The 10,465-nt window shown below is 52.2% G+C and overlaps 7 protein-coding genes across 7 annotated transcripts; all 7 read left to right on the top strand.

The window, feature by feature from the left end:
- Window positions 1–107: 107 nt before the first annotated feature.
- DQ04_06191060 (hypothetical protein) lies at window positions 108–1,043 on the top strand (the record flags this gene model as incomplete). The annotated part of the gene is made up of 1 exon (XM_009314583.1): window positions 108–1,043. The coding sequence occupies one exon, from the start codon at window positions 108–110 to the stop codon at window positions 1,041–1,043; it is 936 nt and encodes a 311-aa protein (XP_009312858.1).
- A 413-nt stretch (window positions 1,044–1,456) lies between these two features.
- On the top strand, window positions 1,457–1,861 carry DQ04_06191050 (hypothetical protein; the record flags this gene model as incomplete). Its single annotated transcript, XM_009314582.1, has 1 exon — window positions 1,457–1,861. The coding sequence occupies one exon, from the start codon at window positions 1,457–1,459 to the stop codon at window positions 1,859–1,861; it is 405 nt and encodes a 134-aa protein (XP_009312857.1).
- A 494-nt stretch (window positions 1,862–2,355) lies between these two features.
- Window positions 2,356–5,343, top strand: DQ04_06191040 (mismatch repair protein MSH6; the record flags this gene model as incomplete). The annotated part of the gene is made up of 1 exon (XM_009314581.1): window positions 2,356–5,343. The coding sequence occupies one exon, from the start codon at window positions 2,356–2,358 to the stop codon at window positions 5,341–5,343; it is 2,988 nt and encodes a 995-aa protein (XP_009312856.1).
- Window positions 5,344–5,855: 512 nt separating this feature from the next.
- On the top strand, window positions 5,856–7,418 carry DQ04_06191030 (Chaperonin HSP60, mitochondrial; the record flags this gene model as incomplete). The annotated part of the gene is made up of 1 exon (XM_009314580.1): window positions 5,856–7,418. One exon carries the CDS (start codon window positions 5,856–5,858, stop codon window positions 7,416–7,418), a length of 1,563 nt encoding a protein of 520 aa, XP_009312855.1.
- Window positions 7,419–7,513: 95 nt separating this feature from the next.
- On the top strand, window positions 7,514–7,717 carry DQ04_06191020 (putative chaperonin HSP60/CNP60; the record flags this gene model as incomplete). The annotated part of the gene is made up of 1 exon (XM_009314579.1): window positions 7,514–7,717. One exon carries the CDS (start codon window positions 7,514–7,516, stop codon window positions 7,715–7,717), a length of 204 nt encoding a protein of 67 aa, XP_009312854.1.
- A 1,654-nt stretch (window positions 7,718–9,371) lies between these two features.
- Window positions 9,372–9,725, top strand: DQ04_06191010 (hypothetical protein; the record flags this gene model as incomplete). Its single annotated transcript, XM_009314578.1, has 1 exon — window positions 9,372–9,725. One exon carries the CDS (start codon window positions 9,372–9,374, stop codon window positions 9,723–9,725), a length of 354 nt encoding a protein of 117 aa, XP_009312853.1.
- Window positions 9,726–10,116: 391 nt separating this feature from the next.
- DQ04_06191000 (hypothetical protein) lies at window positions 10,117–10,465 on the top strand (the record flags this gene model as incomplete). Its single annotated transcript, XM_009314577.1, has 1 exon — window positions 10,117–10,465. A coding segment is annotated over one exon (349 nt), but the record flags the coding sequence as incomplete, so codon positions are not given.

Raw genomic sequence — 10,465 nt, 5'->3', positions numbered from 1 at the left:
TATATACTGTCCAACTGACGTCTTTTGTGATTCCGTTTTCCTCATACTCTTGATACGACAGTAGAAAGAATTAAAAGGAAAGACTACCAGAGACAGAGAAAAAAAGGATGAGGAAACAACGGTACACTGAGATACTCTGGGTATTCTTGGCCTTTTGTTTTTTAGTGTTACTTACCCCGCTCTTGCTGGTGCGACGTGGGGAGACCGCGCCGTCACCGAAATCCAAAAGTGTAGCAGATGAGGAAAAGAGTAAAGAAGAATATGGAACACTAGTACCGCTAAGTGATATCCCCCAATCTGTGTATTATTCGTTCGACCCCCATGTGATGCCCCGCTCGTTCCTCCGTAGTCTGCAGAACAAATCTCGGAGCATTAATAAGAACTGGGCCAAGTTTCGGTGGAACCGCTTTGATGATGATGACATCTCCGACTGCGACACGGTAACACCGGAGTGTTCTCTGCATAAGTATCTCCTTAAGCGTTTGGATGGGGAGGAGGACCCGAACGAACGACCGTACCGAAAGTGCTGTGTGGAGCATAAGGCCCTCCGTGAGACGGTTATATGGGTAGCGAGAAAGTTAAGGGCAGCAAACATCACATATTTCCTAGCGAGTGGCACTGCACTTGGGGCGCGGCGTCACTCAGGCGTTATTATTCCTTGGGATACAGATGTGGACATTGCCGTATATCCGACTGCCAAGAATTCGGTAGAGGAGCTTTTCCGCGGCAACCCAGAGCACTTTTTTCGTAAGGACTGGCATAACAAACCCATGTTCTGGATTTATCATTCCCCCATTGGTGAGCCACCATCGGGACCCCATGTCGAGGTGTTTTACGATCGGATATACACGCAGTTCCCACATCTGTTGCTCCCACTTGAGGAATGCTCCTTTTACAATGAGCCCATGATATGCCCCAACATTAAGCAATTTCAAGAGTGGATGCCAAGTGGCTGGAAAACCTACAGTGGTGGACATTACCATGGTCCTGACAGATGCGTCATTCATGAGAACGGTCTGCGGGTGACTAGGCGGCGGTGCTAATATCAGGTCGTTTTAGTGCCATGGGCGATGCGTAGTGTCCACGGAAGTATTTTAGTTCTTTAACACACCATTTACGGCTTATTTTATTTGATGCAGATGCCAACAGTTGACGGGAGGTGCATTGCACCAATCGGTTCCATCACACAGACGGATAAAAACATGCAGGGATGTGCATATGCATGCGTACGGAGACATATATATATATATATATATTTGCTGAGATGGTATGGGAAAAAAAAACGGAAACACCAAGGACTCCAGCGTCGCTTGCTTTTGCTGTTTTTCCCATTGAGGCCATCAACGGGGGTGCCCCAATATATCATAGGATTCATGAAAGACCTTGACGCTTCGTTTTTTTTTTCGCAGATACACACACACACACACGTGTAGGTAGTGAAGGCGGAGTATTTATCATGGGCTACCTCACCTCTGTCCTCGACTGTTGCATCGACTTCAATATATGCCTTGACGTGTGTTTGTGCACTAGCTGCCAGATTGGCCGCCAGTATGCCGCAGTTGGCGGTGCCCCTTCGACCCTTTCGATGAAAGAGTGCGCGAAGGGCTGTATGTGTCCATGCATTATGGCAACATTTCTGCGGCGTCGTATTTCACGAAAATACTCCTTTCGTGAATCTCCATTGTCTTCATGCGTCCTGGGATTCCTGTGCCTTCAGTGCGGGCTGTGCCAAACCAGTAGGGAGCTCATACTCCGTGAGTCGAACCCTGGCGGCACATGCTTCGAACCTACTTTAGTGAGTGTCAACAAAGAAGGCTACGACCTCGGCTTCTTGGCGCCAAGTGTTCGGACGTTTGTGTAACGAAGTTGAGGATAAAGAGGAGGAGGAGGAGGAGGAGGAGGGTGCTGACACATGGCGTGTGTTGACGCTCTTGCTTGTTTTGTGGTTTCTATCGAGTGAGATTCCAGGTGTTGAGTGCGCAACCACTTTTTGTTTTGGATGCGGTATTCTGTTTCCAGTTTTTTTCCTCCCTTTGTCCTTCTTTAAAGGGAGGCTCGAATGCTCCTATGTCGTGGTGGAGATTAATGTTTGACTCAGTGAGGAATTCAGCTTGTTGCTGCTTGGCTTCTTTTTTTTTTCTTGTTCTCTCTGCCGTTATGGTGATAGGTGGTAACCCTTTACTTGGAGGTGCGAAAACCACAGCGTAACATTTCACAGGACGAAGAGGATTAACGAAAATAGTGCTTTTCTCCAGCAACGATATTAACACGAGTTCCTCTCATTGCCCACATACACCCATACCCGCACCCGGAAGACGATAGCTACGCTCAGTGTTATCGAGTTCCCTAGAGAGAATGGAGGATAGTAGGATTGACAATGCGGATGTCTACCGTGTGGACTTCACCTACAAATTCCTGGCAGGTATCGACCCGTTGCGTCCACCGACGTCAATAGTCATTTCACCAAAGGATCTTGACGCTATGGCAAACATGGAACGACAGTACTGGGAGATCAAGGCAAAGTACTATGATGTATTGATACTCTTCAAAAAGGGAAAGTTTTATGAACTGTACGACCAAGATGCCGCTATCGCACACCGTGAGTTTGGCCTAAAATTAGTTTTCGACACCACAAATCGCGGCAAAATGCGCCTCGCAGGTGTTCCCGAGCAAAGCTTCAGTGAATGGGCACGACTCTTCGTATTTCGTGGCTACAAAGTGGGGCGGGTAGAACAACTGAAGGAGGACGAAAGCTCACCGGCCAAGACCACACGCGCAAAGGTCATGCAGCGTGAGTTGGTGGAGGTACTGACGCCGGGAACCCTGACAGATCCCACAATGGTGAGTGGTTACGGCTCAGTATTCATCTTGGCACTGTATCCGCTGCAGAACAACACCGTGGACAGTTTGGCGGTTGATCTTTCTCGCCGAGTAGTTTATCATTGCCCGTGTGGCATAGAGGGAGGAAAGAATCTGACAGTACGTGAGGAGGAAGTCTTCCTCATGGTTTCTGCACTGCTGCAGCAGCTTCACCCACGTGAGATCATATTCCCACGCAGCCTTTTGACGAACTCTGAGAAAGCAGGCTGGGATGCAGCCTTCTCGAAGCGCCTCGTGGAGTGGTTGGAGGGAGAGGGATTTCGAGTGGAGCTGGTGGACACATCGGATGTTGGTGTTGTACATGAGCCGAACGTTGGGGTGAAGACCTCATCACCTGCGCGTCAATTTATGACACAGTACTTTCGTTTACTCAAGTTACAGCGGACGGAATCTATACTTTCAGAAGCCGAACCCTACACCTTTCATCTTCCTCACCAACACTGTACTAAAACCGCTCCACTTGCTGATCGACGGGGTTGCTCGGATTCCTCATCAATACTTTTTCACGAGCGAAAGGAAGACCGGGGTCTGGTTCTTGATGCCACAACAGTCAGCAACCTCGAACTTGTGAACAATTTGCGGGATGGTAGTGAACGTGGATCGTTAAATCAGCTTCTCAATCGATGTTGTACGAATGGGGGAAGACGTCTCTTCCGTTCATGGATTCTGCGGCCTTCTGCTTCTTCTCGTGTCATTGCAGCACGCCAGGAGGCTATTCGCTTTATTATTGAGCACCGATTGGACGAAGTATGGGGCAAAGGAGAGGAACTGGAAGTGGTGATGTTGTCGTCGTCATCAGCGGTGTCGGCGGCATGTTCGGCAACTCCAACCAGTCCTGAAAAGGAGGAACCGGCATGTGGTGTGAAGCGTGAGCGGCCAGTGAACAGCACTTTTGAGGCGCGTTTTGGAAGCCTCATTGGCGTGGATTTTGAGCGTAACCTCTCACGGTTGGCGGATTTGAAGAATGATAATCCACAGGTGGCGTTTGTGGACCCTCTGTTGCAGTATAAGAAACATCTCCAACTTATACTTTCGACAGTAGAAGCTTTTGAGGAGATGGTGGAGTGGTCACGCAGTATCCAGCAGGCGACGGCGCCTCCTTTGCTGCTGGAGCTATGGAAAGAGATGGACGCGGCAGCCCCCGCAGTGGAGGCCATTGGGCGTTGCTTCGACCGCCATGCTGCTCAGGCGTCGGGGGTGATAATTCCCTCCCGTGGAACGTCCCCCGCGTATGACGAGGCATCAGACCTCCTTGCATCCATTGAAGTGCAGCTGAATGAGGAGTTAAGCCGACTTCAGCGTGAGCACTTCGGCGGGGCGTCTGTCAATTTTAGTGACATTGGCCACGATCGCTTTCTTGTGGAAGTACCAGTCCGGGAAGCGCCCAAAATGAGTCCGGCAGGTCTCATAGAGCGTTCGCGTACCTCAAAGAGCGTCAAATACATTGCGACCGTTCTTGAGCCCCTTATTGGGGCATACAAGAAGGCAACGACTGCGAAGTCCACCGCCCTTCTTCATGTGCTGCGGAGCGTTGCGGCGCACATTTGCAATTACTTTCCTGTTCTGTACAGTGCCACCGTCTCGCTTTCGTATTTTGACTGCCTGCTAAATCTTGCGTCGTTGCAGAGCCGTGGTCTTGCTACCGCCTGGCCGCATGTGGAGAACGACGGCACCGGGGCATGTGTTGTTGCAGAGCAGTTAACTCACCCTTTCCTTAGCAGGGACTCTGTGCCAAACACAGTTCATCTCGACACAGCGCACGGCCGCATACTCCTGTTGACTGGCCCTAACATGGCAGGCAAGAGCACATTAATGCGTACAGTTGCAGTGAACGTCATGATTGCGCAAATGGGCGGACCGATATTTGGCAAATCAATGCGTCTCGTGCCTGTGACTCGCATTTTTACCCGAATTGGTGCACGTGATGCCTCTCATAAGGGTCAGAGTACACTATATGTTGAGTTAAGCGAGACGGCCGATATTCTCAGACACGCAGATCCGTGGAGCCTGTGTCTAGTGGATGAACTTGGACGTGGAACTTCCACTCACGATGGCTACGCCATTGCTTACGCAATGCTCTCTTCTATAAAAGAGCGCCAACCAGCATCTCCGTTAGTGCTATTCTCTACTCACTACCACGCCTTGGCGCAGGAGCATTTGAGCTTCAGTAAGGGTAACACACCGTCGCTGGTACAGCTTGGATACATGGACTTTGCCCTCTCAGATGCCAAGGAAGCTGGCGTTCCAGCCATCACATTTCTCTACCGCCTCGTTCCGGGCATTTGCACACGCAGCTACGGCGTAGAAGTGGCTTTGTTAGCTGGCATCCCTTATCCACTTGTCAACATGGCCAGTGTAAAATCGAACGAGCTTGCCAACTGGAATGCTCGACAGAAAGACCTTGACACCATACGACATTTCATTACAGAAAACAACTCCCGGGCGGTGGTGGAGAAGGAATAAGCAGTTTGCACTTGCACCCAGCACCCGCAGAATAGGGGCTACAGCTGTGCAACTAGTCCATAGAGACCAGTTCTTTCAGTCGATGAAAAACAAAAACAACAAAACCCTACAAAGCAAGAAAAAAAAAAAAAGAAACCGAGGTACGAAAGAACATAGAAGAACACAACCAGAAAATATTTTGAATTATTTCAATATTGTTCAAGTATTCTTGTTGCTCTGATTGTCCGCACTATGCTAGCGTAAAATAACATTTGACAGCAACAGAGACGAATAATATGATGGGTTGTACTGCCAAGATCTTTGCCAACTTGCGCTTCTCTCTAAAAGCACAAACAGCCGACGCGGCGATACCAAAAAAAATAAAATTGTACAGATACGACAAATAGTAGCATTACGTGACTGCCCTGTATTTCTATGCAACACCCACACCCACGATGCACATTGCTCTTTCCTCCCTGGCATTCCCCATAAAGATACTCGCTAAAACCTCGCTTACAAGTACAATCCATTGAATGTTTCGCTCTGTTGCCCGCTTCGCCGGAAAGGACATCCGCTTCGGCACGGAGGCTCGTCAGTCCATGCAGAAGGGCGTGAAGCGCGCCGTTGAGGCCGTTGCGACGACGCTCGGGCCGAAGGGCCGCAATGTGATCATTGACCAGTCGTACGGTGCGCCGAAGATCACAAAGGACGGCGTGACGGTGGCTAAGGCGATTGAGTTCAAGGACCCGTTCGAGAACATGGGCGCACAGCTTGTGCGTCAGGTGTGCAACAAGACCAACGACCTTGCTGGTGACGGCACGACGACCTCCGCTGTGCTCGTGGAGAGTGTCTTCAGCGAGGGCCTGAAGCGCATCGCCACTGGCACGAACCCGATCGAGATGAAGCGGGGCATGGACCGTGCGGTGGACGTCATCCTGCAGAGCGTGGCGCAGCAGAGCCGCAAGGTGACAAGCACGGAGAACGTTGTGCAGGTTGCCACGATCTCGGCGAACGGGGACGAGGAGCTGGGCAAGCTGATCGGCCAGGCAATGGAGAAGGTTGGCAAGGACGGCGTCATCACGACACAGGACGGCAAGACGATGACGACGGAGCTGGAGGTGGTGGAGGGCATGAGCATTGACCGGGGCTACGTGAGCCCGTACTTTGTGACGGACGCGAAGGCGCAGCGGGCGGAGATGGAGGAGGCGCTCGTGCTTGTGTCTGCGAAGAAGGTCAGCAGCATCCACACGATCCTGCCGATGCTGAACCACGTGGTGCGCAGCGGGCGGCCGCTGCTGATCATCGCCGACGACGTGGAGAGTGAGGCACTGACCACGATGATCTTCAACAAGCTCCAGGGCAAGCTGAAGGTGGCGTGCGTGAAGGCGCCCGGGTTTGGCGACAACAAGGCGGCCATGCTGCAGGACATCGCCATCTTCACGGGTGCACGGCTTGTTGGCGACGAGGGCACCGGNTTGGAGCTGGATGCGGAGAACTTTGACCCCACCATCCTCGGAAGCGTGAAGAAGGCGACGATCACAAAGGACGACACTGTGCTGCTGAACGGCGGTGGCGACGCCAACGCTTTGAAGGAGCGCGTGGATGTGCTGCGCGAGCTGATTGAGCGCGAGACGAGCGACTACAACCGCGAGAAGCTGCAGGAGCGACTGGCGAAGCTGAGCGGCGGCGTGGCTGTGATCAAGGTTGGCGGCGCCTCTGAGGTGGAGGTGAACGAGAAGAAGGACCGCATCACAGACGCGCTCTGCTCGACCCGCGCGGCTGTGCAGGAGGGCATTGTCCCCGGTGGCGGTGCTGCGCTGCTGCGCGCAAGCAAGACGCTCGACAGTCTGCTCGCTGACGCATCGCTTACGCCCGACCAGCGCACTGGTGTGCAGATCATCCGCGACGCGNCGCGCTCTGCTCGACCCGCGCGGCTGTGCAGGAGGGCATTGTCCCCGGTGGCGGTGCTGCGCTGCTGCGCGCAAGCAAGACGCTCGACAGTCTGCTCGCTGACGCATCGCTTACGCCCGACCAGCGCACTGGTGTGCAGATCATCCGCGACGCGGTCCGCCTGCCCGCGCACCGGATCGTGGTGAACGCCGGCAAGGAGGGGGCCGTCGTGGTGGAGAAGGTGCTGGAGAACACGGACGCCGCTGTCGGCTATGACGCGCAGCGTGATCGCTACGTAAACATGTTTGAAGCCGGCATCATCGACCCCACGCGCGTCGTCCGCGTGGCGCTCACCGACGCCGTCTCCGTCGCCGGCCTCATGATGACCGCGGAGGCCGCCATCGTCGACCTGCCGAAGGAGGAGAGCCCTGCGGCCGGTGGTATGGGTGGTATGGGTGGTATGGGCGGAATGGGCGGAATGGGCGGTATGGGTGGGATGTACTAGCGCCGATAAATGACATTGCTATGCTCATCTGCTAGCGCCACCCGCTGCGAGCACAGAGTATTCNGGACGCCGCTGTCGGCTATGACGCGCAGCGTGATCGCTACGTAAACATGTTTGAAGCCGGCATCATCGACCCCACGCGCGTCGTCCGCGCGGCGCTCACCGACGCCGTCTCCGTCGCCGGCCTCATGATGACCGCGGAGGCCGCCATCGTCGACCTGCCGAAGGAGGAGAGCCCTGCGGCCGGTGGTATGGGTGGTATGGGCGGAATGGGAGGCATGGGCGGTATGGGTGGGATGTACTAGCGCCGATAAATGACATTGCTATGCTCATCTGCTAGCGCCACCCGCTGCGAGCACAGAGTATTCACCTATCACAATATCTTTACTGGTTATCCTAAGTGACCGTTTTCCGTCTCAAGACATGGAAGGCGGTACCCGACCCGAAAGTGTCTGCAGCGCTTCCTGTCTTACTATTTCACGTATTATTCATATTTCTATTTCTGATAAAAATTACTACTACCGTAGGGTTTCGGGCTTCCTGTGTTACGATCCCGCTTGCTGCGTGTTGGACCCTTCAATGCACATTGCTCTTTCCTCCCTGTCATTCCCCATAAAGATACTCGCTAAAACCTCGCTTACAAGTACAATCCATTGAATGTTTCGCTCTGTTGCCCGCTTCGCCGGAAAGGACNGTGACCGTTTTCCGTCTCAAGACATGGAAGGCGGTACCCGACCCGAAAGTGTCTGCAGCGCTTCCTGTCTTACTATTTCACGTATTATTTTGTTGAGTTTTTTTAATATTTCAGTTTTTGTTTTGCAGAAATGAGTTTTTTTTTGTCGTGGTGGGCTTGTGTATGCTTTGCTGTTTTTACTCACTGTTTCCTAGAACTCTCTCAGGTTTTAGTTATACACATGCAAGGCTATATGAGCTTCCATAGCACTTTGTGTGATTGCTGCGGAGACGAAGGCGTTTGCTGTGACGTTCTGTTTTGCCTTATCTGTAATGTGAGTCACCAGTTTAAAGCAGTTGAAGGCACACCCAATAGGTGCTCGTTTTCGTATTGTATTGGAACTTGTTTGTGCCCAGTGATTGCCATGTGCTTTCTTCGGCAGCGTGTCGTCGACCGCTTTAATCTTGGCGAGACGTTTTGTGAGGTGTGCCTTGCCGCGTTCTTCTGCCCTATGTGTTCGGCGTGCCAGACGCATCGTGAGTTGACGATGCGTGGTGCGCCGCCCGGTGGTTTCTGTTGCCAACCCAGTATTACCACTATGCACTAAGAGTTTTGGGGGATAATTGTGGGGTGGGGTTGCTGCTCCATGTGGAGCTCATAGATTCTTTTGTTTTGTGCTGACTTGGTTGATTAAAACTTTTGCTTGTCGTTTCAGTGAAATACATTGCTTTCGAAAGTGTGTGGTCTCTGCTGTACTACTGCCTGCGGGGTGTCTGTTGTCAACTTCTTCGTCTGAAAAGTCGTATCCTTTGTCCTGCTGGTTGAGTCTGCTTTCTGTCAATGAGAAAAATGGCTGCATCGCTTGTGTTTTGTGTTTCTGTTTGCATCTCTGTCTCTGTGTCTGTGTATGTTGGTTGCTTCCCTCTTTCTGCTTGCTCTTCGTTTGGATTTCTGACAAGGATAATTCTACTGTGGAGTTCGATGGGCTTCAGCACTGGAATCTGCGACTGTTGCGGCGACTTGGGTACCCTGTTGGATGTTTTCTTTTGCTTCCCGTGCAACGTCAGCCGCCAGTGGAATGCAGTACATGGCGACTACGACTCGTGCTCTTGCTTGTACTGCTTGGCGACAGATTGCTTTCCTTGTTTATCGCTCTGCTGCCTTCGTCAGACCGTCTCTTCCAAGTTTGCTCTGGGCGAGGGGTTATGTGAGGTGTGCTTGTGTTCGTGCTTCTGCGCGTTGTGTGCGGCTTGCCAGATCCATCGTGAGTTGACGATGCGTGGTGCGCCGCCCGGTGGATGCTGTTGTAAACCCAGTACTACCCCCATGCGGTAAGAGTGTTGAGGAATAATTGTGGGGTGGGGTCGTTGCTCCGTGTTGAGCCTAATGATTCTTTTTGTTTTTTTTGCTGACTTGGTTGAGTTAAACTTTTTCTTTGGGGTTTCAGTGAAATACATTGCTTTCGAAAGGGCGTAGTCTCTGCTGTACTACTGCCTGCGGGGTGTCTGCTGTCGACTTCTTATTCTTAAATGTCGTCTCCTTTGAGCGTGCGGGTCGTGCCTGCTTTCTATCAATGAGAAAAATGGCTGTATCGTCGTTTTTGGTGTTTCTGTTTGCATCTCTCGGGGCGGTATCTCTCTCTCTCTGTGTCTGTGCATGGTTGCTTCCCCCCTCTGCTTTGGCTTCGTTTGGATTTCAGACGAGAATATTTTTACGTTGGAGTTCGATGGGGTTTAGCACTGATTTCTGTGACTGTTTCAGCGACTTGGGTACCACGATGGATGTTTTCTTTTGCTTCCCGTGCAACGTCAGCCGCCAGTGGAATGCGACATATGGCATCTACGACTCGTGCTCCTGCTTGTACTGCTTGGGGACGATTCTTTGTCCTTTTGTATCACTCTGCTGCCTTCGTCAGACCGTCTCTGCCAAGTTTGCTCTGGGCGAGGGGTTTTGTGAGGTGTGCTTGCGTTCGTGCTGCTGCCCCTTGTGTGCGGCGTGCCAGATCCATCGTGAGTTGACGATGCATGGCGTGCCGCCCGGTGGATGCTGTTGTAAACCGTTACTTGAAGGTGAGG

Source organism: Trypanosoma grayi, assembly GCF_000691245.1.
Source record: "Trypanosoma grayi strain ANR4 Tgr_619_V1, whole genome shotgun sequence".
Lineage (NCBI taxonomy): Eukaryota > Euglenozoa > Kinetoplastea > Trypanosomatida > Trypanosomatidae > Trypanosoma > Trypanosoma grayi.
This window is presented reverse-complemented; position numbering and strand designations above follow the sequence as displayed.